General features: G+C 41.2%; 1 protein-coding gene across 1 annotated transcript; it reads right to left on the reverse strand.

Annotated features, from left to right (window-relative positions):
- Positions 1 to 685: 685 nt before the first annotated feature.
- tlcd2 (TLC domain containing 2) lies at positions 686 to 26726 on the reverse strand. Its single transcript, XM_084951917.1, has 4 exons — positions 26028 to 26726; positions 25642 to 25724; positions 20985 to 21067; positions 686 to 3466 (listed from the first exon to the last, which is right to left on the reverse strand). The coding sequence occupies exons 1-4, from the start codon at positions 26204 to 26206 to the stop codon at positions 3086 to 3088; spliced, it is 726 nt and encodes a 241-aa protein (XP_084808043.1). The 5' UTR covers positions 26207 to 26726; the 3' UTR covers positions 686 to 3085.
- Positions 26727 to 27016: the final 290 nt, after the last annotated feature.

Raw genomic sequence — 27016 nt, forward strand, 5'->3', positions numbered from 1 at the left:
TGAAAATCGTAGCTGATCATCAGAAAAGTTGATTTTTCTGATTTTGACCTTGAGGACAAGGTCGCTAAAATTCGAACTCGTCCAACATTTTTACTCTTCTCGAGTTCTGGGTAGTGGCTGCACAGCTGGAGCCTATCCCAGCAGCACACCGGGTCAGGTCTCCAGTCCCCTGTAGGACTAAGTGAAGAACATACAACATGAATGTAGGTCTGTGTAAAGTTAGTTTGGGCTATAAAGAAGTAAACGCTGTTTGCATTTCTTTCTAAAACTTGTTAACATATCTAACCTTTAGTGCTTTTTGTAGATTCACTGTGATCTGTACATTTTAATGCACTTATAATAGCAGAAGATGGAGTTTGGACAAAAAAATCCCTGTTAAAATAGTTCTGGTTTTTCAAAATAAAAGAAGATAGTTTTAAGAGGTCACCACAGTGATGAGTGTCACATGTTTTATTTGACAGGACGTCCTTCCTGACCCCAAAAGCATTTGTGTCACCTCTGCGGACCTTTTGTTTCTTTAATACGAACAATGCCTTTGATTGGTTGGGCCCACCTGAGATCAAACTGGGTCACGTCACCCATGACTAATAGTGAGTCGGACGCTCCAGATCTGGACCTCGAACTGGCTTCTTCTTTTATAACCCCGATGCTAATCCAAAAATCTGCAGAGAAACTAAAACAGAACGCTCATTCCTTTGATTTTATTCACTTATTTTAATCAACACATTAAAACAAATAGCGTTGTTAGGTAAACATACATATCACAATTTTAATTACAAAACAATTTTGACAAAACTTGAAAAAATGAAACTGTTATATTTACACCGTTATATTTATATGCGACAGTCTGATGACAGAGGATGATTTTTGCTTTCAAAACTTTCAGAAAGAAAGAAAAAAAGTGAACTTCATGAATGAATAAACAAGGGCACACTGATGGAGTAATTATAATTTGTGGGTTTTGATAAAGTTGGTGGACTTTAGAATGCCTCTTGGCCTAAATATTTTCTCGTTATGCCGACAAGTCACAAATATTGAATCACAATATTTAATATTTTTGACCTCATAAGATCTGGGGACAGTCGCATTTGGAAATCAAAGCCATACAGGTGATCAGAGCTACTACGAATGCTTTAAAAAAATAAAATAAAATCATCAGGTCATTAATACGACTTGGCTGCTAAGGCGTGTCACAATTCATTAAAGCACACAGCAACATGATGAACAAATGATATCATACAAGCACGATTTCAATAACATTACAGCCGTATTCATAACAGGTTCACGAGTAAAAGCTTGTTTGTTAGAAAGAACTTCAATTACCAACAACAAAGCTGCCCTAAAAAAAGCAAATTTAACATTCAAAAGAAAATTAATTAAAAACAAAAAACAATAACTCAAACTTTTTTGTCTTCTCCCAAATAGTGTTTTTTAATTGCTGTGCGCTGTGATTGTTACTGGGGCTGGAAGGCCTGCTTTTCACGGCTTGAACATAAACATATTCAAGCATGCACACTGTGAGGAAACTGCACGTGAAGAAAGGAGAAAAAGAAAAAGTTGCTAAAAAAATGCCCTCCCACCCTCTAACAACGTGTCTTAACACAGTCATGTCAGCGACAGGAAAACTCGGTGAACACTGTGTCACCTTAAACTCGTCTTTTATAGCACAAATAAATTACAAAGATATACAACAAATCAAACACTGATTATACAAAAAGGCAAAACATCAAAAATATCAAAAGCAAAAAACGAAATGGCATCAATTATATTTCCATGCCATAGAAGAGCTATAATGCTGTGAGCTGAGCTGGAAGGAGAGGCCGTGTGAGGCTGTGTGTATAACAGTCTGCTGTATTCACAGCTCTCAGACCAGTTTGTTCCCGCCCACCTCGGGGTTTTCTCTGCTTTCTGTCGCGCTCATCTGCGACTTTAAAACTAAAGGCAGGATGGCAAAGATCTACAAAAGCCCTTCAAAGTAAAAGCATCTCTGGTGGTCTTGGCTGAGCTGAGGTCACTGAGGTGAGGTGTAGGAATGTGCTGATACTTCCTGCCTGTCTGAAAGCTCCTACTGCAGACGCACACGCCACGGTGCACTGTTGAAATATTAATTACTATTCTAATTATTGAGTTTACTCAACTAATCTACATCATTTAGGTTTTCCTTTCACTTCACAGGGTTCAAGTTTAAAGCGCAGCTGCCCGCTCATGGACAGTGATGCCATCAGTGGAGATTTCGCCTCTTTCCTCTGAGGTTTACCGACGCGAAGATCCCGCCGTGTGGGCCGAACTGAAGGGCACGAGCTGTGTTAAGCATCAGGGTTAAATGTAAAAGGACAAAACAGACACATGTTGTTGCCTCCCAGTTGTCATTATTCTTTCGTTAAGCAAAGATTTGCATTTGCCTGATTTTCTTTATTCAACAGGCAGACATTACTTTTGTTTCTTTTTTTTGCTGCCAATCACCGGCAGCATAGCGAGTGTTGGAAAGAGGCAAAGAACTGGTGCGAGCCCTGAGGTAGCAGGTGGTTTTTAGCTGAGGAGATTTGGTAGGAAAGGCATTCACCTCTGACGTCACCCCCACCGAAGAAATAAAACTCACAGCAGCATAACGTGTATATATCCTATGTACAGAGATATACGTCTATATATGAATAAGAGATTATTGTTCCAAAGTAAAGAGAGATATTTTATATTTATGTTTCTGTTTCCGCTGGCCGCATACATGGACGTTTGAGGGGCTCAGTGCATTGTCACTTATCGTGAGCTACATTTTAGGATCGATTGAGCTGAAACGGCGTGTGACAATAAGGCGTTTGGTGTCTCACAAGGCCTCGATTTGTTTATATGAAGCACTGAAATATGGGAGAAAAACTGCAGCTGATCGGTAGATGGGTCTGAGGTGAGGCTGTTTGATTACACTTGGAGTGCTTGTACCTGTAATGTAAGGGAGGTGCAGATCTCTCTGTCTTCCCAGCTATGAGTATTTAAACGCTTGCAGTACAGACAGTACAGAACCTCAGCCACGGCGTGTTAATGTACAGTAACGTGTGCCCCTCTGAATCCTTCACCTTCCTCCCCCTCCTCTCTACATCTCCTTTTCTTTCTTGGCCTCCCGGGTGCTGCTCTTTAAGAAGTCGCTCCTGAGCAAGCGGCAGAAGAGGACGATGTTCATGGCCGTCATGATGGCCATGCCCACGCTGCCCAGCGTGTAGGCCAGGAGGGGCACCTTGTCCCTGTTGAGCACCAGCCACCGGGTCATCCAGGCCAGTGTGTTGATACGGAACACCACGTACGTGCCCAGGTTGATCATGCTGTTGACGCGGTACAGCGTGCTCGCGGCCATGTTGGCCATGCGCAGGATCTGCCTGATGTGGAGGAACACTGAGTTTATCTCCACCAGCAAGGCAACCACGGCGAAGCCCACGTAGCGGCACGACACCACAGCGAGGCCGAAACAGGTGATCACCTACAGAAGAAGACAAGGAGAGAAAACGGCACAGAGGAACATTACAGCAGGTGAAAAAACAAAAACAGTATTATCCACTACTACTAGTTCTACCATAACTACCACTAGGATTATAAATATTACTCTCTTCTCGTCTGTGAGTGCATCACTTTTTCCATTGTGATGCACTCACGAGCAGATTCATTAGATACTCATCTGCTCTTTAATGCAAATATCTAATCAGCAAATCACACGGTAGCAACTTAATGCATTTAGACACAATCAAGTGAGGTTCAACGCGAGCCTCAGAATGAGCACGAAAATGGGTCTCAGTGAGTTTGAATGTGGCATGGTTGTTGGTGCGAGACGGTCTGGTCTGAGTGCTTCAGAAACTGCTGATCTGCTGGGATTTTCCCACATGACCATCTCCCGGGCTGAAAAAGAGCAAATACGCAGTGCAGTTCTCTGTGTGTGATGTTGATCCCACAGGTCAGAGGAGAATGACACGCTGTTCTGAGCTGATCGGAAGGCAACAGTAACACTTTTTATGCTGCTGGTGGTGTAATGCTGTGGAGAATATTTTTTTGTTGGTGCACTTCAAAAACTAGCCAGTGTTCACACATCACACCCATTTTTGCAGGAGATCCTTTAACCAGGGTCTCCTGACTCACACTCTGATATTAAAACCAGAGGCCATCGTGCTTTTGAGGTTGTGGCACCCTTATTTTGGAACAGCCCTCCTGAGTCCATCAGGTCATCTGACTCTGTTATTTGTTTTAAATGACTCCTGAAAACACATTTTTATAGGTTAGCTTTCCTTTAATCTTTTATTTGCATGTATGGAAGTGCCAGTGAGTGTAGAGAGCATATACATATCTTAAAAGCTTTTACGCTCGTCATCATTGAATAAGTTTACAAGATAATGTTTAACCAGACACTATGTGCTTAATGGAGTTTGATAACTGATATGATAAAAGAAAAAAAAAATCATAGCACTGTAACTTAATCTAAAAAAATGGCAGTGAGATTTGAAGCAGTCACTTTCTCTTATCTTCTCAGCCTATCAGGAGGAGGCCGATGTGTGAACATCTGAACTTCTGCCCTGAAAACGCACGGCCACTTATGTCAGGATTTTACTTAACGACCACGTGAAGCACCGCCACTCCCACACAGTGCTTATGAAAGTCTGTGATGTAACTGACACGGACGCGCCACAAGGTGGCAGCATCATCATTCAAACAACTCAAACCCTGGAGGAGTCGTACTGCAAAAATTATGGGATGTTGTGAAAGAAAGAAAACAAAAAGCTGCTGTGCAACATTTTCCCAGCAGTCTCAGGTATAAAATCTGGATGACAGGAGAGCGTCTATACTCCATTCGGCCAACTCTCCACAGGAGCCGCGCACATTCATCAGGCTTCATTCACACTCAGTCACCGCACCGCTTAAACTGGCTCGTTTATGCATTAGGAGTGGAAGCTGGAAATAAAGGCGGACTTAAGGAAAAGCAGAAAACAGCTGCTACAGGTCACGGGGTGCTGTGATGTGTGAAGTGACAAAATGACCTTTACAAACAGGGCTGGCTCTGTTGGAGAAACATGTTGTGTTTATGTGTTTCATGTGATGACTGTAATGTAGCAAAATGTCATGTGACGCGTTCCTGTAGATTAGGCAACAAGCCGTGTGAGGGTCACACCATCCCCAGAGTTGCACATGTTACAATATAGCGGATCCATTAGTGCCAAGAGGTAAAGTTCAACGTCTTCTTCTTTGCTGGATGTGTTTCATTTTCTCCTAAACTCCTAAAAGCAAGTGCACACTGTGACCGCAGCACAGAGGAGTTACCTCACTAGATTTCATTTGAACTGTAAAAGACTATTTTTGGATTCCACCTCACTCACTCACAACAAAACACACACTCAGAGCACAAATCACACCATTTACCTGCATTTAGCTCATAATGACAGTAATAACTAGGAACTGCATTTGCCAACCAACCTATGCCTCATAATGTGAAAGGCATACAGCACCAAACATTCACACACACAGGTGAGATCACACACCCAGCAGTGGCCCGGTCACCCTTCTCTGACTTTCCTCTGTGGCAGCACAGATGCTGACTCCAAACCCCCCAAAATAACAAGGTGACGTGTCATGTCATGACATTTTGTCACAGGTTGCCAACAACATATGAATGGATTAAGCAACTTAGTAATTAGTAACTTAGTAAGGACAAAAACCCTGTGTCACACTTAAGGACAGTGCGCTCCGTTTCCACCACTGAAAACCAAAAGGATGAATGAAAAGTCCAGACTGTTATCATTTAAACACACAACATGCACCAGAAAACACTCTCACGGGTACCAACAGAGGACCGGACACCTGCGAATCATCACACACACGCTCCAGTGAGCAAACCCACAATCTCACAGTGAATTCAAATCTAAGTGACAATTGTCAACTCAAAAACTGCAGCTCCTCTGGAGGCCACACGAGGTTGGTTACAAAAGCAAGTCAATCCCCATGCCCGACTTTAAAGGCTGCTACAAAACCCTGTTTGGCCTCCAAACAACTGTGAATGTGAGTGAAAGCCGTTGTTGCCTCCTTCACAAAACACGGAGTTTCCATGAATAGCTACCACAGCAAACTGAGAGCTCTGAATCAACTCCTCTGGTGCTTTGATGAGGGCACTCACTGCCTTCAGGTTAATTTACTACAGTAAGAACAGCACAGTGGAGGGTCTTTTTTGACTGAAAAACACATCCAAGCTCTATCCCTGTTGCTAAACGCATCAATAACCCTTAGTGCCCTTCTCTGTCATCTCCCAAGCACTCAAGAAGAAGAGCAGTCTGCTTAACCTGTGTAATCACCCACATATCCACACGCCCCCCATAAGCAGCCAGACTACGGTTACAAAATCTAGCAGTGGTCTTTATCCAGGCTCATCTGAAGTCTAATCTGATGTGGGTGAATAAACCACGTCAGAACACGGGTCCTTATACAATCCGTTGATAAGGTGACACAGATGGATTTAGTCTTCGTTCATTGTGTCATAAAACAAAAAAAACAACTACATTTACTACAACAACAACACCCGCCCCTCTCCATGGTTACTTAAAGAGAAAAATCACGTGTGTCCACTTTGGCGGTTCGCTCTTTTATTGGTGTTGGTTCATGTCCTTTCAGCCGTTAACCTAATCTTTATGTGAATACTGATAGGAGAGTGCCACGCAGGGCCAGAAAACATCTTCGGTAATACTTTTCAAGGCTGCTGAGAGTGGCTGGGTAATGGGTCGTTAAAAAAAGAAAAAAGAAAAAGAATGTAAGAAAAAAGGGATGTGCACAAAAGTCCCACAAAAAAAATGATCTGAATTTATTTATTCCAATGATATAATGGAGTGTGAGCACAGTGCATGTGACGCAGGTGTGCAAACGCTCCACTTTCAGGAGTTTTAACATTGCTGTTTTGCAATAAACAGCTCTAAGAAAATCATTCTTATGGATTGGATTCCTCCAGCTCCCCTTGTGGCCGAGCAGCCACCAGATACCAGAAAGTAGCCAAAGCTGATCCTGGTGTCTCCCATCTGTTTGTCATCCCTAAGCAATGGTGGCCAACCCCGATTATCAGTTCTGTGGTCAGCACTCTGCACTTATAGAGGGACTCCCAGTAATCCCACTCCCCCCTACACCACCGGTCTCCGCATCTGTCGTGATGGAATTAATTCAGGATTAACTGGATTTGCCACACTGAAGCACATCTTTCACACAGAGGAGCACAGGAACACCCACATATGACCCCCATCAGGTAACTGCACAACCCACAGCAAAATGGAATTTAAAAAAAACAAAACCCCATCATACCACATTTAGCTGTTAGAGTAAGATTTTTTTTTTATTTTTAAAAACACATTAACATGAAAATATACTGGTTGAAAAGCTTGTTTTATATATGGGAGTGGTTAAAAAGTTAAAGGAAGCTTATCTGAGGAAGATTTTGTGGCATGATTGAGTTTTTTATGTCAAGAATGAACTTTAAGTTTAATTCTTTGAAAAACATGTTAATGCTTCATCTGCAGGAGATGATTGCAACATATAAAAGAAAAGAAAAAAATCTAAAAAGGCTTTAAATTGACCGTGGGGAGCCACTTCACTAAAATCACCAAGCTCAAACATAACCTTGAAGTTTTTTAACTTGATTGAAAAATAGTCTCATATAACATGTCTATAATAAGTTAGTAATGAACCTATATTACACACACCTGTATGAAAACAAAGCAGCACGAGTGTTTGTTGCTGCATTCTTTTCCCTGTGGGCTCAATTAGACATACTTGAGACCTCGGTGAGGGACCATCACCTCTGCCCTATTTCAGGGGGAAAACACTGGGCGCTGAGATAGTGAAGATGACAGAGGTTGTCACTAATCCCAAGTTTTCCCAAGCTTTAAAGGAAAGGGACCAACCCAAAAGTGGGGCAAAGTTCACGTGATAGATGTGCAAAGACTTATATTTGTGCTGAAAATCGGTCCGTGCAGGCTGAACTGACTAGAAGTACCAGAGTGGATAAACCTGATGAAAGAGGAAGTTATTTCTTCCTTTTTCAGAAATCTTCAATCAAACATTGTTGCAAAGAGAGGTAACACCTGTAAAAAAAAAAAAAAAAAAAAAAATGGGAGGAAAGTTAGCGAAAAGATTCCTGTGACAAACCAGTTCTTTCAGTACCTCGTACTGTGACTCAGTCGGAGAAGAATTTCAGGTTTCGGTGACGTGCCGTTTGCACAAACTGAACGCTGAATAATAACTAAAGAAGGCAGGAAGGTTATTAACAAGGGAGGTGCAACGCTCTGTTTGCAGTTTACGTGTGTGCGCATGTGTGGGAGATATCACAGACATGGGAGACTGAGGAGGTGCTTCATCAATCAAACAAACCCGTCTGAGTACAGCACAGTACAGCTGTGCAACACAGTGTGCCATATAATAATAATCCTGATAAACGGATGTAGGTGCATGTTCTTTTATTGATTATTTACTGCTCTACACATACAATATATAAGCACATAAGATAGTCACAGCTCATAAAAAAATCTGTTAATGGATAGGCCGAGTGTGTCTAAAGAAGAGGGCAGGAAATGCTTAGCTGATGGAGAGGAAACTACAAAGAAGCTCAATGCATAGGATGCTGGAAAGTTGTTAGTAGGTACAACAGCAGTGGAGTGATGGGGAGATGGGACCATAGCATGCTAACAATCACGTGCACAATCCAAAGTTTGAAGGTTCACGCAGGCCTGTGTACAAGAATGAGGCATGGGGCCCATAACTGCTATCATAAGACCTCTGTTAACTCTGCTCAGCTGACAGCAGCACAACATCTGGTGAGTAACTGCACAAATATTTGTTCGTGCATCTCCGTGATCAGTTTAAATTGTGTGTATGGCTTTCATTTGTAGCTGGGCATGTGCCATTTCAAATACAGGCTATGGAGCAGGGCTCAGTGATTGGTCAGTTTTGGTGAAGCTTGAGCTATTTTCACACGTGCACAGCAGCTCTATGGCGTCCCATCCTTTTTAACTACTACTTATTTTCCCTTTGCTTCATAGCACAAAGTCTACTGTTCTTTGGATAGTATGCAAAGATAATAAGAGGTAACTCCTGCACACATTACCCAGGTGGCACCATTGCCTAAAAATTAGTAAATCACACACACATTTCCAGGAGCGACAGCTGGGCTAAAGCGAGTGACCTCATCTTTGGACAACGTTTGGATTATCCCGACATCTCTGACGTTCCTGTGTGAAAACAGCTTTGGTCACTCGAGGTTTTCAGGCACTGGCTGTGCAGAGACAGGTAGTGGTTATTTCCAGTGGACTGCATGCCTCATCAATGACCTAACTTCTGTCCGCAGTGGCCAAGGATTTGAGAAGAGCACTGATGATAGGATTTGCAGTTGTGCATGTTTTGGTCATCTTTAACCGTAAAACAAGACAGAGAAGAATCCTTAAAGTACCACAACACGGCTGTATCCATAATCCTCCATTAAAGACAGCGTAGGCTCAACAGACCTTTTTGTTAATAAAGAGAATATAAACCTTTTTGGATGCAAAGATAAACATAGCTTCCAGATTTGAAGTACCTGCATTTTTTACTAAAGGCCAGCAGGGGGCGACTCATTGGGATCAGACCTTTGACCTACATCAACTATCAGCCAGCTATTACTCGGATTCCTTCACCAGCATTTCAGCCCCCACTGACACCTTTATCCAGTAATGCTGTAATCTTAATAACACACATGATGGAAAAGCTGGGACAACGACTCACAAAGGATTCGTACTTGTATAAGATTTTTAGGAGATGCGCCTATAGTTTTAAGTTGCCTCGTTCTTGAGTTCTTGTGTTCACGCCGCCCACCTGGACAGCCATCCGGTGGGTTACAGCAATACTCCAGCTGTCTTTCTTGGCTGTGGGGTAAAAAGACGATGAAGAGGAGCGTGCTTTAGGGTCAGTGCACCTTCAGTTTATCGTGACGGGTGTGCTACCTTACGAGCGTCCCTCTGTGTTTCAAAACAACAGTGAAAATGCTCAAATGTGTCACACCTCGGCTGTGTGTCACCATCCTGCAATCTTTGTTATGTGCGTCACTACTGTGTTGCATTGTGTTATATTTATGTTCTTGTCCTGTTCACTGCTTGCAAAGTAAGATCATAAGATTTTAGTTGGTAAAATGCTTTAAAATCTTAACTAGCATGTTAGTTTGGAATATCAGACACAGACCATCACTGTGTTCACCTTAATGATAAATGATTGTTGCCTTTCTTAATGAGAGGTTGAGGCCAAAATTAGCTCTGAGGTTGGAAAGACATTTCTGCCACTCAAGAAACCCACAATTTGTCAAGTTTGAACTATAGTTAGCGCGTGCACTGGTGAGCTTTTTAAAGGAAAAAAATCCCGATGACTACAGTAGGACAGGTGAGACTAACGACATAGAAATGAAATGGTTAACTGCATTTACTACAAAGGTTAAATGTAAGGTTGTTCCTCCGCTGTGCTCTCACATGCTTTCACACCCACCCACACCCAATCACACGCAAGAACCTCTGGTGTTCCCACAGTAACTATCTTTTTTTTTTTTTTTAATTATTATAAATTTTTTAAGCTTTCGTTTGAGGCTATGAGGTGTGGCACTGGTGGAGAACAAACACACAGTTGTTATGTGCCCCACCTCGCTTTTTCTGACGTGACCTGCAGCTTACCGACATCTACTCCTTCCTTTGTAAACCCACTGATAGATGAATGCCTCTACAAACAGCATTCCTGGTTGTTATGCCAACAAGAACAAGCGCCATTTCCCTTTTTCAAAGCCAGCCTCTTTGGGAAGCATGGCATGTGTGCTCTTTCCTGCTGTAGGCGGAAGCCACTGTAACAGAAAAGCGTTGTGTTTCCAGCAATCTGTGACGTTGTCTGCAAGACAGTGTACAAAATAACAAAACTATGTGACCCGGACCCCAGCAGACTTGCAAGCACGTAAGGTATGATCGAGGCATGGAGCCGTACCAGCCTTTACACTCTGTCACTTAACAAGGTCTCCGTCGGATGTTGGGGAACAAGGACATTACCTCCATTTTAGTGACATGTCAGTGCAGGAGCTCAGAGAGTCACAGATTATACACAGGGGATGTTGCAGCAGTTTGAAAAAGCATTAGAAAAATGTCTCTCCACCTACACCAGCGCTGATGTGGAGGTTTTCGTCAGCTCTCCCACTGGTATAAATGGTGCAAAGCTGTGGGAACATCACCAATGTGGCGTGCATGAAGGCATTCTTATCCCGAACTGTGAATTATGCAAAGTTACTCTAGTAAGCCCCAAGCAAAACATATGAAACAGGAAATGAGCAGTAAAAAAGATAAACAGATAAAAACTAGGCACTATCTGGTGCTGGACTGGTAAAACGTGTGAGACCCGGTGGGATAAGATGCTACTGCAACAGGCATAACAAACAAAGTCAAATGCCTCTACAGCAGGCAAAAAGTTCTGTATAAACAAACAAGTACAAGGTCCAAAGCATCTCTGTCATCCAAGACAAGAAGCTGCGGTCACTGAAATTGTTGTTTTATTTTCCTACTTTGTATTTGTTGCATCATGAGTATAAACTGTGCCTGTCTCAAAAACAACGGACAAGGAAGTTCTTCAGGCATACCATGAGGGTGGAGAAAAAAGAAAAAACCTCAACAAAAACCAGATATTATACTACCAGTGTGGAGAATCTCATTGGTATGTAGCCATGTGAGTGGGTGGTACAAGCTGCAGAGAGTAGGTGGACGAGTGGGGATGGGGGAGATGTTTGGCAGTCACACAAGGATGGAGGGGTGGAGAACAAGGCAGAGTGTGTGATATATGATGTATGGCTCCAGAACAGAAATGTGTGGAGAACGAGCGCACATTTGCAGAAGCCCACTCAGGAAGTTAGAGGTTTTCTGCTCCATGTTGCTCATGGGAGCCTGAGGTTCATGTGGAGACCAGATGTCTGCCCTCCTGTCTGGATATACACACAATCTGGGGACTTGCGGGGTTCCCCACCAAAGAAAAAAAAATTGACCAACATACACATGGATACACCATATTTCATGGCCAAAATAAATATATGCCCACATTCCACTCTCTGCCATCTCATTGGCCTACTTTACTCTCAGGGTGTTGTCTTTGTATTTCTCAGGCTGAAATACGACTACTAGCAAAGACAAAAACAAAAACGCGTCATATGCGCTTAAAAAACGGCTGATGTTAAACTTCCAGTGGCAGAGGAAGTAAAGGCTCAACAAATTTCTGCATGTGCAATCAGGAAATATTTAAGTTCTGCGGTGGAGTCAGGGTTCCTTAGAACGAATACTGGAAGGAGTAGCTGATAAAGCTACAAATGTGCAGGTTAATCAGGTTTCAGTGTCGAATGATGCAGAGGATCTGCGGCAGGCAAGGCATTCCAGTAAAATGCGTCCCGACACCAGTGACAGCCAAATAAAATATGTTCAAGCCTCTAAATGTGGCATTCCCCACTGGGTATTTGAGACAGCTGAGCTCTCCTCCCACAAATATCTGTTTTCATTCCTGGTAAACTGACACAAGGTCCATTAATATCTGATGTTTGCACAACATGAAGCAAGAAGGACTGAGACTATCCCAGACTGAATTTGAAAACCTGGCTAAAAGGATTTTTGTGGAACACCGATAGAAATGAAATGGACACAGCAGAAGTTTTATCCAGGATTTGTCAACATCTAGAAGAACAAGAGCAACTATCTAGGTGTAGCTTTGGCCAATTCTTTGGTTTATTTACTTAAACATAATCAGGGCATTAGTCATTTTAACCAAAGATAAGGCTGATGCAGCTCTCTGACCTATATTTAGGAGTTTACTGAGTCAGTTTTACTCATGAAATCTATTGGAAAGGTGTGCTTTAAAGCAAAAGAACCCAACTGCACTTTGTTTACAGCACTATAATAACACAATAATAGTGTAGCAATAATTTAGAACTAGGTAACCATGTAAAACTATTTAATTACATATATCTTACTTTTACATATAAGCTAAAAGTAAGAAACAGCCTAGTATTAACAATGTTTTTAGCCAAGTAATGTATAGGGTTATCATAACAGATTAAACTGAATGTAAGAAACTAACAGTTTTATTATATTTTCTGGTTATTACACAAAAACTAATACAAATGTTTCCAGGTATTAAACTATGGCAGACATGTGCCCTAGTACTAATGACAACAACATAAAATATGTTAAATTTTTAGGATATAAGGTTGACTTAATTTCAGCATTACACATCGTCATCATTACATCATTATACTAAAAATATTTAGTTCCAAATAGTGCTCAGAAAGTACCTCTTTTGTTTGCGTGTCATTATATTACAATACTACTATTGCCAACTGGTTTTACCTCATAGGTATTGTTACATTAGAATCTACATTATTACCCCTAGTTAGTTTAACATTACCCAGCAGTGTTATTACTTGGTATTACCTTCTAATTAAATGATAAAAGCTATTACATAGTCATGTCTTAATTTAATTTTTTCCCCCCAAATTACTGAGTTGTTGTAATAAATTATTGGTGAACCTGTTTTAGAAGTAATGTGACAGATGATTAATAGCTCCATATTTCACTGTATGTGTGATCTGGGCTTTTTATTGCAATATTGGAAATAACAGAGCAGCTGAGAAGTTAATGGCTTCCTCATTAACAATCCTATGATTCTGCATTTGTGTTTAAAACACCAACTTGAGCATTAGAAGTATTACATGGGACTAATGTGAGGATACATGAATACTATACTTAGATTTGGGTTTTTAAAGGGCTACGGCAGTCAGGAAGCAGTCAGTTAACCTGTGAAGCCCTGATCTGCTTCAGAGAAGTGTCTGCTATGGTACAGCTCACTGAAGATAACTAAATTTTGCCTAATGAGAGAGGGATGACAGACATTTATGAAAGAAAACATGCTGCAAAAACATAAAATCCCCTGTGAAGGAGCTGTGAGTTTATCTGTGCTTCTACTGTGTATCATCATTAAAACCTCAAACGAGAACATTCAATAGATACTGTTACTCACATGCTTTCAGGCTTCATGGAAAAAAAAAAGTCTGTCCTACTGCGTCTGGCTGGCGTCCTTCTGCTTTTTAATTATGTGCTCACAGTTTCCGAGAGTCATGAGTAAATATGGCTGAAACATACTCATCGTAGGGGTGGGTGTTTTCTCTAAGCGATCACTTTGGTACAGTTTAGCTCAAACAAAGGGAAAAAAATTGACATTATTTAACTACGCCCTACTCTAGAAAGCTCTGCACAATATTTTTTATCACACATTAAATATACCATTGTAGGTACACATCTTTGACCCTTAGAAGAAGCCACCCGACTCCTGTCAGAGTGATCAGGCCTTCCTGTTTTGCAAAGGAAGCTTGAGTTTACGGCAGACAGGATCTCATCAGGCCCGAGTGAGTGTGGCAGGGCCCACATTTTTCTGAGACCGAAATAAGAAGCTGTATTCTGCATAGCAGTCAATAAGGAGAAGGGGAAAAAACTTTCCATGGAGAGTTTGACTTATTATTTCTCCTGGACCGCGAGAACAGATCAGCAAAACTGCACTGAAGTTAGTGTGCACTTCACATTTACAAGACCTAGCAACAGGTGTGACCACAACTGACATTCAAAATGTATTTTTACACGTGTTTCCACCTGTACAGTCAACAATATTTAGTCAGAGGGTTTGTTTTGCCCATGTTATTTTATGGCCTACATTAATCAGCAGTCAACCTATAAGGATAAACACATTTTTTTAAACACATGTTCAAAACTTTTCTCTAAAGACACACTCTCCCATATTTTCCAATAACTTGTGGAAAATATGGGAGGGTGTGTCTTCCAGTCACACAATTGCTCTACATGCAGCATGGCATATGCACATTTTAGTTTGCATGTGTCACTGCTCAGGCAAAGCCAGATTGTACACTAGGTCTGGGTCTGCAGCAATGGGGAGATGAAATGCAGGGGGAATATGAATCAGCTGGCTGCCCATATGAGCTGAAGAGTAACTAGAGAGCAGCCTTTTGTTCTAGGACTGCATGGCCAGCTGGTCTTACTGGGTTCAGGTCTTAGCACACTGGGAAAACTCCTTGGACTTGGACTTCAGGTGACTGGTATGTGAACACCTGACACAGTAACCTTCTGTATACCATATGCACTTGAAAGAAACAAGGAAAAGAGCAACAAAAGTAGAAAAGAAATGAGTCAAGATGATGTCAATATTGCGAAAGAGTTGAGGGAGGATTGCTTAACGCTGAAATGAAGCGGTGGACATCACAGAAAAGGATGAATGGTACAATCGGGAAACGAAGGGTGTAAAGAGATTTAGTTTGCTGAGAAGCACAGAGAGCTGTGTGAATGGCCTCCCACGCTCTAATGACAATCCGAAGCCAGCTGGCCTGGCCAAAGCACCCATTCACTAAACCTCCAGGAAGTGAAAGAGGAAAAGACGAGACTTTCAGAAAAAAGGGAAAACAAATATCTCCTCCCAGTTAGTCCTTTGTCACCTACTGACAAGTGATGCTGGAGCTGTTTCCCACAAATAATCCAAAACATTTGAGAATTTCTAGCAAAGCTCATTTCTAGCCCCATCTTGACACTGTTTTACTCCACAAGAGTATCTTTGCATAATAATCCATCTTTACCTTACACCTGCCCTCTCTATATGACAACTTTCTTCCGATTGGCTGCCCTTCGGAAACAACAGCTTTGAACTGAGGTGGTAAGGACAGTGATGTCTGAGTTGAATAAGAACTAAAAACCAATTTTGCCAAAGTTTTATTAGCAAAATAATGCTGGAAAATAATACTTGAAGTGTTACCCGGCACCTATAAAGCCAGACAAAGACGCACACTGAGAATCCCCAGAAAAAAAAAAAATCAATCAATAGCAGCCCTCCATTCCAATATTTCCAATGTTTGTTATCTTAGTTGGATGCAGTGAAGTTATCGCTCAAAACTATGTCCACAAACACATTTAGTGAACAGTTTCTGATACCTAAACACCAAATAATGTATTATTTTGCCCCAAATCCTGGTCCAGCAAAACTATTGGATATGAGCACAGCCATAAAGATGGTGTTGCTGGGAACTTTTCTTTTTTAATGCTGTGCAGACTGAGATTGACCAGTGGTTTCTTGTAAACCTTCTAAAGTTTAATTAACTGCAAATTTGCTAGATGCAAGTATTTCTCCAAGTGCAAGTGTTTGCATCATTACTAATAATTCAAAGAACACACATGGTTTGACATTGGCAAGTTAGAAGAAAAAGAGATTAATAAAGTCTATTTTTTGCATGTTAATCTAGAGCTTTTGAAATTTTAGGACACACACACACACACACAAAATTGCACTCTAGCCACTGAGTACAAACAGAATTCCTCCTGCCAGGTCAAGTGCTCAGTGACCACTTAGATAATGACAGTGTCCTTCCAGCAACCCACAAAGAAAATCTCAAATATTTGTTGTATTATTTGCTTATGCACACTTTCTGTAATTGATCGGACATTCTGGTGCCTTTTCAGGGAAAACTTTTGAATCCATCGACTCCTCTGAGCAGACTTTTGTTGTGGCATCATGTAAAATAACTAATAATTCACAACTGAAGAAGTTTTCTTAAATTTCAAATGAGGGATTGGATTAACTACCGAAGATGGAGAAGAAAAGTTTGACTGAAACGTGAGGTGGAAAATACAATAACAACGCGAACACTACTGACCAGCCCTCAGCTACAGTATCAAGTGATGGGATTGGTTGAAACGGGGCCTTAACATGGCTGTCAAGCTGTGTGGCAGAACAAAGGAAGCGCACTAACAAAGGGGACCATATTTATCTTCATGTGCTCTCAGTGTCACCTCACACCGGAGACTGTTTTTCCTTTGCTCAGCTTCACTCTCAAAAACCCACCAAAACCAGCATGCTGGCCTGGATGCATGTCGGGCGTTGTCCTAAAACAACACTTGATTCAGGCGGATTCATTGCTCTTTGGCGATTGGTTAAAGGAAAAAACAAAACAAAACCCAAATCCTCACAGAAGAGTGGAGACAATACCAGATCGATGATACATGTCAGATATCAGAGAAATGACGTGTATAAGGAATTTCCATATACTATCTTGGAATCATTTGCATTAAAAAAACCATAACGGATGAAATATTCCTGTATATTTCTAGCGGTAGCATTTATTTATAGCATTTCCGAAATACAAAGAGTTGTTTTTTTAACGCATACTTTACATCTACAAATATGCAACTGGAAGATCAGCGTGATAATTGTCCGGTGACCTGCTTTTTAAAGTCTGCAGAAAAATACTTCCACACAGTTTATTAACACCCAAACAGAGGCTTAAATTGTGACTGCTGCTCAGTACAAATCTGCTCCAGCCCTGGCAGCAACCTGCACCTGATAAAAATTTCAACAAAGCTCTTGCCAGTAATACACTTACACTAACAAGAGAAAGAGCTTGGCAACAGAAAGCAATACACAACACCTGCATGGTCCTGGATGTAGGTCATGCAGTCAGAAGCGTGGAGAGAAAATAATCAGTGAGGATGTTTTGGGTTTGTTTTCTCCCTATATTGCCACTTCAGCTCCTTTCCCTCTTTAGAGCAAAGCCGGAGGAAGGGTCAGATCAGGGGCGATTTTAGCCCATCTTTTAGGGTGCTTCAGCACCCCCAAAATGAATCAACGCACCCCCAAAGATTTCTTACTTTTTTTTGACAATATTTGCTGTTTGTGTGACACACTACTAAAAATATAAAAAGCATACAGTACTGTACTTGTTTGAGACGTAACATTTTAACAACAAAAGTATAGATAACCCCCCCTCCCAAAATGGTTCGTTCCAGCTCGCCTCTCCCCTGCTCTGGCTCTAGCGCTCTTGCTGCCAGAGCGATGGTGGCTGAGACGCAGCGGACCGGGTGTGTAAGTGCCTGGCTTAAAACAGGACATATTAGCTGCATTTAACCTTCAGTTACTCTTTATATAGTTAGGTAGGAGTCAGACCATGTTTCTTTTTAGCTGAAAAGCATTACACCAGGTAACCTGCAGTGTTGAAAACGTGTTTTCCAACAATGTTTGCTACTCTACAGTAAATTCAGCGACATTTGACCATCCTGTTGCTCCCATTGAAATGTATACAGCCTATTTAAAATCTAAAACTTTAAATTGTCCGCAGCCTACTGTTGGTTACTACTGTCCTGTTTGAAATGGATACTAGCTAACTGACTGAATGCCCATTAACCTTATAACTCCTGTTGTGTGTGTGTGTGTGTGTGTGTGTGTGTGTGTGTGTGTGTGTGTATACAGAGAGACAGCCAGGTTCATAATGGATATAAGGAAGTTTTTTTCAAAAAAAAGGAGCCACATTCAGGTAAAAGTGTAAAATCAAATGATCCGTCAATCAAGAATAATGTTGGATCAGTGTTTCAATATTTATATCTTGTATTAGATGTTCATGTGGTTTGGTTATTTGCCTTTTGGTTGAAAGTAGACTGAGAGAGGATTTTTTGTTAGCGATCTTAATAGAATTTTTTTCATATTAATGTAATTTTTCATCTAATTGAATCTATTTGTGTATGATTGTCAGTCCAAAGAGGGAGAGAGGAAAGAGGGAACGTGAGGAGAAAGGGCACGGTCAGGAAGAACCAGGTAAGAAACAGACAGGGAACAGTGACAGGCAAAACGGAAACTGTTAAACTGACAAAGAGAAAGAAAACTCACACAATCTGGAAGTTGTGTCCTCCCTATATTAAAGCTGCTATACAGAATCTGCAAAACAAACTGGGTTGAAACATTTTTGACCCTCTTTAACAACATTCCAACATAACATTATAATTGATCGGGGAGATTAAAATTAATAATATATTTTTATGTGGTTCAGCCACAACTCTACTAAAGTCTCAGCCAGTAATAGGTAGGCCAACTTTTGGACCGTCCAGTTGTCTGTATGACTGCCGCAGTACGTACATCACATTTGCACACTATCAGAAAGTGCCAAACGTGCCCTGGTGGAGAGAGGAGCTGTAAAGAAAAGCAGAGTGCTCTGTTTATATTCTAAAAATGTTTTAAGCTTGTTTCAAAGATTCTGTACTGCAGCTTTAAATGTTTTCCAAAAGCACACATACACTTATCAGTGTTTCTCAAACTTTTTACAGTGTGTACCACCTGATAAAAATGTCAAGCTCTCTTAAGTACCACTATGAATGCATGAAAGTCATAAATCTTACAACACAAAATTATTATTATTAAATTACTAAAATTAGTATCTGCAATAAAGATTTTTTTCATACATTGTATACATTCTACCACAGGCAAAGTTGCCTCCATTTTTATAGTTTTTAATAATATTTTGTAATAATTTATTTGTAATAATTTATTCTGTTTTGGGAGTGTTTTTTTATGTATCTGTATTATATTATACATACACATTAAAAGTGAATCTGTCCAAAAAATGCACTCAGTTTACTTTTTACTCACTATGAGCATCATTCATTATTCTCCCGCAGTAATTAAGGTTAGGATATGTATTTTTTTCTATTCCAATCCATTCTTCTTTTGCAGCATTTAAATAACTTTGATCAGATTTGATGGTTTTGTTACAGACTTTTCAAAAAAGTGTTTTGCTTTTCTTTCACAAATGTGGGGATTAAATTGTGTTAAAATGTACAAAGCAGTGATGTCATGTTTTGTGACGAGGACCCAGGCACAGAGAGACTTGATGAATTTAAGAATCTTGTGATTTAATAAAGAAATTTGCAGACTTGCACAGAGATGGTAAAATTATGATGACTGATAACAGAGACGAAGACAACAGACGATGAGGACAGGGAGGAACAGGGGTTTAAATGCACCAAAGTGACAGTCAGAGAGAACTCGGGACAACATTTAAGGATGCAGGGACTGACAGAGGCTACGTCCACACGTACACGGGTATTTTTGAAAACAGAGATTTTCCGTTTTCGTTTAAAAAAATAATCCCGTCCACACGTAAACGCAGAAATGAAGGAAACCGCTGCTAGGAACATGCCCAAGCAACAGGTGGCAATATATTCCTAACCGTGCAGAAATGTTGGCCAATCAGAAGTCTAGAAGCCTCGGTGGGAAAAAGTAAACAAAGTTGGGGCATAGAAGCAGAACCCAGTCGTATGTGTGGAGGGACAGTAACTGTGTGTGTATATGTAAGCATTTAAACACTGCAGAGACTACAATTAACAGTAATAGTATTGTAGAAATTCATTTCACCGAAACAATAATGTGGCGCACAGTGTGACGTCAAAAAATGCGCACACCTTTGACGCTGCATTTTCTCTGTTTTTCTCGTCCACACGTAAATGCAAAAACTGAATTTTCAAAAATATCCACCCTGGCAGGCGTTTTTAAAAATCTCAATTTTCAGTGACCGAAAACGCCGTTTGGGTGTGGACGAAAGGTGCAAACGCATAGAAAAATCTGCGTTTTCAAAAATACCCGGGTACGTGTGGATGTAGCCAGAGACAGGTTTATCTTGCCTGGCTGGGCAGCTCTCTGGGTGCTCAGCACCCCCAAAGCTCTGATCCTAGAATCGCCCCTGGGTCAGATCCTCTGACCTCCACTTCCCCTCAGGAAAATATGCCAGCATGCTGGGGGTCAACATGCCACTAAGCCACTATGCCCGGCTTTCACAGGAATGTGATAGAAACAAATGAGTGGTTGAACAGTGAGTGTGAGGGGGGAAGTCAGGAGGACTTCAAAGTTCACAAAAAAGCAGGTTGAAGTGAAGGAGGAAGGCTGTCGCACTGGTATGATCATCCCTTTAGTCCTCGCTCTATGTTACTTGACAAGAAAGACCGGTATTTTGTCTTTCTCGCAGGCGCACCAATACTCTGAGCTGAGATCACTCTGGAAGAGGCCTCTCTTATAACGTGAAACAGCTTTAGCCAAGATATGACATCATTTGTCTTTTATTTTTATTTTTGAACACGTACCACGATGTGATGAAAGAGCAGCTCCCAGGACTGGCTCAGCTTCTGGCTCCTGAACATGTCAAAGAAGTCATAGATGAAGTAACCTGTGGACACAGAGAGCATTTCGTTAATCACTCGATCAATCGAGCCAAACGCACCAGATTCCTCTGACGACATCGGACTCGAGCTCATCCGAGCGTGTCTGCTTCCGTGACGGCAGCGAAGGCAACCAAGACGCCTCTTAGAGAGAGCCTATTCATATCCTCCACTGCTATGCGCCCCTGCCTGCTATTAGCCGTATCCATGGTGATGGCTTTTTAAAATGCTGAAAACATAATGAAGGCTTGAGGATGGGGACGGATGGGGTGTGAGGGTGCGCGGGGCATTCATCGAGGCTGGATTTAACTCCATTATGTTGGAAATTTGACACCAGGACCCTTCTGTCAAGCTTGGGTTCCACTCGACATAAACAAATTAGCGCCCACCACAGATTAAATAATCCATGCGGACTGACATCAAACTTTTAATTTACGCGTTGCTATTATCTGATCACCAGTGTAGTCTTTTAGACACCAGCTTTTTCAGCTTCAGAGGTTATTTTCAGTCAAAGTCGTGACCTGCCAACTGGAACACATGACTTGCTGTGTTTTCATAATGATTCATTCAGTATTGTCTGACACACAGGTGTGAGAAAGAGGAGTGACAAAAAAAAAAAAGAACAAAAACAAAAAGGAGGGTGTGTGTGTTTTTTTTTTTTTTTTAAATGATGGGCACAGCTCCAGTGTAAAGCTGACACAGAACAATCACCAAAGCTCAGAGAGGCAGAGAAGATCAGTTTCTACTGGATTCTTCCAAATGAGCTTGATTGTCATGCTTACATTAGCGGGGCATTGCTTACTTAAGCAGGGGCAGTCAAACGGTGTGATTTTAGGGCCGATACGTGACTTCGGTGACTTTGTTGAAAGACTTTCACAAGTACGAATCTGAAAACTGCTGTTCACAAACACTGTCCATCTAATCTGACTGAGCTGGAGCTGTTTTGCAAAGAAGAATGGGCAAAGCTGGTAGAGACATACCCTAAAAGACTGGCAGCTGTAATTGCAGAAAAAGGTGGTTCTACAAAGTATTGACTCAGGGGGCTGAATAATTACGCACACCCCACTTTTCAGTTATTTGTTTGTAAAAAAAAATGTTTGGAATCATGTATGATTTTCGTTCCACTTCTCACGTGTACACCACTTTGTGTTGGTCTTTCACGTGGAATTCCAATAAAATTGATTCATGTTTGTGGCTGTAATGTGACAAAATGTGGGAAAGTTCAAGGGGGCCGAATACTTTTGCAAGCCACTGTAAATCAGTACAAATGTTGCAGAAGGACCAGAGCTGTCCTGTAAGGAAACCCACCAACACTGAACACTTGAAGTTGTTATAGGCACGGGAATGAGCTGGAGTACTTGAACGGCAAGTATAAAAGATTGACGCAACAATTTCTCCATCTGAAACTCAAATCTTTGGTCATTCTCTCAAAATGCCAACTTACTGACTTCTGAGAAATTAACCCGACATTTGGAGTTATTAACTCAAAGTTACAACTTTGCTCTGTTTTGGAAAAATGTTTTTTTTTTCCAGTGGCAGAAAAACACCTTCATAGATGGGTGAAGCCTTAAACCTCCATCCTCTTAACTCCTAACGAGAGAGCTGCACATGGGCTGCATACAGATTTGGGATCATACAGAGGTTTATGGGAAAACTCCACAATATCCTGACCTCTATAAACATTTTCCTGAGCAGTTTATGGGCTCAGGTCAGACCGAATAAAACATCAAGTCCATTTTATAACTTGTGCTGATTTTAAGTGTCTGAGCAGAGGATCATCCAGGCTCATTGGCTAATAACTCGCAAGTGGTTAGCAAGTGAGGATGCAGCACTTACAGTCAGTAAGACCTGCCCCTTATTAGTCGTGGTTTCAAAAGACCAACATGGCAATACTCAGCGAGGTTTCATAACAGAACTTCATGAATGGGTGAAGTCATAGAAGCTACGGCCATCTTTTATACTGTACTTACGCACATGTGCTCACAAACTTTCAAACAACAGGGAATAACAGCATTTTTTAAGTAAAAGTATACACAAAAAATCTCCCAATTTAAACTAAGTTTGACAGGCGGTTGGAAGGAGATGCACAACAGTACTTAAAAAGTAAAATAAAATATATATGGCATGAATCTTATTATGCTCATCACTGTATAGTGAGAAAGCAGGATATTGTGTTAAATTTTTATCTCAGAGACAGCTTTATGTACTGGACAAAAGTGGGGAACCACTGATGTCATGTTACTGTGAGGTCTGCAGCGTGGTAACACAGCGAGGAACAGTGCACAAATCTGCTGCCCTAAAGTCTCTGAAAACCTGCTGAGGGCCCAGAATCACTCCACATTTTTGCCTTTCTGTGGTATCTGATGTGGACAGCTTGCACACATCAAGTGACTTTCTTTGCACAGTTGCCTTCTTGGTCAAGTCACATGACTGTAACAGGGGTTACACCCAGTGCTTGGGACCGATGATAATGGCCCTCATTGATCTTCAGATCCCAACACTGCTCCTCGTTTTCCTCCCCTCCAAAGCAGCGTTTCCTGAAGGAATGTCAAATATCCCGGGAATCCTCTGTTAGCCCTCGCTGGCCCGGCACAGATCCAATAAATGTGCAGAGTTAAGAGAGCTCACGTGCCAAAGGCTGCTCCAGAATACTCAAAGCATTGATGAGGAAAAAGTAAAAACAGAGCAAAGTTGCTATTTTAAGAAATCGGGGTAGCAAGAGCACCTTGGTTTGAAAGATCTTATTGAAATCAGGGAAAATCGAATTTTTGCAAGTTTCTAATCTGGTTTAGAGAGCTGATGGTAAAATTCAATGTAGCCTACTTGATACACAGGATGTGAACTTCAGCCGAGCTTAATTGATTCAGTCAAACGCAGTTTTAGGTTTAAACACATCCTGGTAGCTGCTATGATGATATTGATTAATTTAACGGTAAAAAAGAGAGCATGTTAAACCTGTGGTTTAGCTTATTCACTATTTAAAGGCTCTAGGGTGTAAAAATGCTCATTTTAATGTCCACACCATTCTGATTTGGTCCGGTGTGATTCAGATTATCTGATAATATAAACTTTATTTATCTCAAAAACTGAGAAATATCTCAAGTTTACAAATTAACCTAAATAAAGTTTAAAATATATGTGCAGCAGGTAAACAAACATTACAGAGAAATCCCTCACATGGGGGATAAAAGTGAGAAAAATAAAAATAAAAAGTAAATTTTTTATAAACTCAATAATTGCTGTTGAATATATTGACGAATATATTTTTTTCAGATAAAGTAAAGTGGACTTGCCTTTTTTGAGCAATCTTTGAGTCAAACCATGCACGTTCCACCATGTAAAAGTTGACTTTAGACCTTTTTAATCATTTGCTAACAGAACTGTAGCAATACAAACAATACTATTTGTTTCAGTCACATTTCCAGCATGGACTCTTTACACTCCTCACCGGTTACCCAGTTCTCACCTATGACCCTCAAAAATCGTGTTTTTTAAAAAAATAAAATAAAATGGTGGCTCACGATCTAACAAATCTGTTAGATGACTCAGGTGAATTAACCAGCGTAACAAACAGCAGGGCCGCACAGTGGCTCATCAGTCAGTGTAGGTTTGAAGCTGTCCCAAAGACCTGCTTGTCAGGTTATCTGGTGATTCTGAAGTGGCTGCTGGAGTGGCGGTAAATGGTTATCTGCTTCTCAGTCTGTTAAGAAAAACGGTGACTGGGTGTGCCGGCGAGAGACATGTGTGCAGAGGGTAAAAGTAATAAATCAGCCATGGATGAAGGTTACATATCTGAACCTATGGGTGATAGTGCTATAAAAAAAAAGGGGTAAAAAGGTAAACCTGCACAGCTCGTGCAGCAGCTGCACCTGTTACTGGACCTCTGGGGCAACATGTAACATATGTGTGGCATTACAGTTATTTTGTTTGAAGCTCTGAAGAAGTTTGACTTACTCATAACCACAAGCATAAAAAAAAATCAGTAGTGGTTTAATTCTGTAGCAAAACAACAGCTGTGTCCTAAGATGGAGATATGGCCAAACTGGAAATTTTTAAAACTCAAGTGGTTCAAACTGATGTCTCCAGAGGTTGAACATGCACATTCTGACACTCCTACCCACATCTGCTGCACTAAGGGATCAATTAAATAAAAACAAAAAAAAATGCATAGAAAGTACATAAAAGAACTGAATTAAAAAGATAAAATCAGGAAAACAAATATCGAAATAATAAAAAATGAAAATGTAACTAAAATATCGAATCATGATTAGTTTTATTTAAAAGAAATAAAGAACAGTAAGCCAAGCTCTGTTAAAGCACTTTTTTTTTTCATTTGTTGAGATGAAATTCAATTAAAAAGGTGCCCAATTGGTTAATCTAATATAGATAACTGCCAAGCTTTGGCTCGGATTTGCCCGTTAAAATAAAAGGTTTTACATAAACGACGTAAGCCCTACAGTCTGGAGCTACTTTGGCGCCATCCAGGAATTAGATTTCATACTTCCCCTCAGGATGGTTGCACTCAGTAAAACCGTACACATAGTTATCTCGTAGTTGTGACGCTAAGTAGGAGACTACTCACCGATTGAGAAAGACACCAAGACATGAGAAAACACGGAATGAGTCTCTATGAGATCCTCGGCCATCTGCGGGTGCAGGAAAAAGCTGGAAAAAACGGATTGACAGCGGTTCAGATAAAGCTTTTCCAAATGCCTGGGTCAGTAAGTGCGCTTCTTTTAACACATGGGGTCATAGGGATAAGCAGAATAAACCATAAGCTATGTAAACAGTGACTAAAAAAGTCAAACAGCATTAAAAATAAAATCAAATACAGCCGTGTTTAAAACCACATTATGGACCCATCCCTGCGCATCCATCTGTGCGCACAACCGAACCAAAAGCAAATCCCAACATTTTCCTTTCCTCCAAGCAGATCCACACTGAGTTAAAAACTTCTTAACTTCTTACCAAAGCACTGCCCACGTCGCGGTGATCATACTGTGCACACACGACGTGGAGATGTTTCTCCATTTCCAAACGTTCCTGCAGGCAGACTCGGGTGTGGGGAGTTTTCCGACCCCGCTGTTCACGAACTTGAAAAATCCCACAGAACCCCCGATCGTCAAAATCACTGACCCCAACTCCATCGCGAAAAGGTTTGGTCCACGAGGTGAAGACTTCAAAAGCCACAAGTGCCTCCCCCCTCAGTCTCCACAAAGTGAGCACTGATATATATAGACGCGACGGTGGTGGTTGTGGCTGTGCTGCTGGCGACCGTGGCCCAGACAAACACACGACAGTGGGCTTACTTGTTTGCGACGACCCAGACAGTCACGTTAACACACCGGAGAGCCCCCGATCAGCTCAGGTCACCAGGCGCTCCGTTAGGGTCGTGAACGCACGGCTTGGCGCTTATTGTCCACAGAGAGAAGGTGTGGACGCGTCTGGTGAATGATTTCCCGCTGACATGCACTGAACGTGGAGTGATTTCTCTCTCTTTTTTCTTTTTTCTCCCTCTGCCTATAATAATCCCGTAAAGAACAGGTCCGCGATCACAGGAAGAACCGGTAGGTGTGAATGGAAGCTATCGGAGTGATGCCCTGTTTCCAGTTGTGAAACCACCCTGTTGTAAAACCTCATCCGTGCTTGTGTAACTTTTTGACATCAGCACACCAAACAGCAGCTTCTCCCCGCCCTACTATGAAGGGGCGCGGCCAAGCGCGTTTTCACGTGTTGTGTTGAGTTCACGTGCTGTCCGAAAAGCCTCTCATAACTTCTCTCGTAACATTTACGGGCTTCATAACGACTATAAACATTGTAGGTATGTGTACTTTAGACTTTGCTGCTCTGAGAGTCTCTGCGGGACAGTGTTTCAGTGAATACAACACTGCCTATTTTACGCACGGTTATACTCTCATTTACAATTTATAACTTTATAAAAAATAAAGAAATATCTT

Source organism: Perissodus microlepis, chromosome 14 (genome assembly GCF_051167445.1).
Source record: "Perissodus microlepis isolate ML-2025 ecotype Zambia chromosome 14, ASM5116744v1, whole genome shotgun sequence".
In the NCBI taxonomy this organism is placed as follows: domain Eukaryota; kingdom Metazoa; phylum Chordata; class Actinopteri; order Cichliformes; family Cichlidae; genus Perissodus; species Perissodus microlepis.

Bases quoted from the DNA above. Each gene is read 5' to 3' on its own strand.
- tlcd2 (XM_084951917.1), bottom strand. From the start codon at position 26,206: ATGGAGTTGGGGTCAGTGATTTTGACGATCGGGGGTTCTGTGGGATTT. The intron at 25,725-26,027 runs GTAAGAAGTTAA...CGTTTTTTCCAG, and splicing joins GCGACGTGGGCAGTGCTTTG to CTTTTTCCTGCACCCGCAGA. The intron at 21,068-25,641 runs GTGAGTAGTCTC...CTGTGTCCACAG, and splicing joins CTTGGTGTCTTTCTCAATCG to GTTACTTCATCTATGACTTC.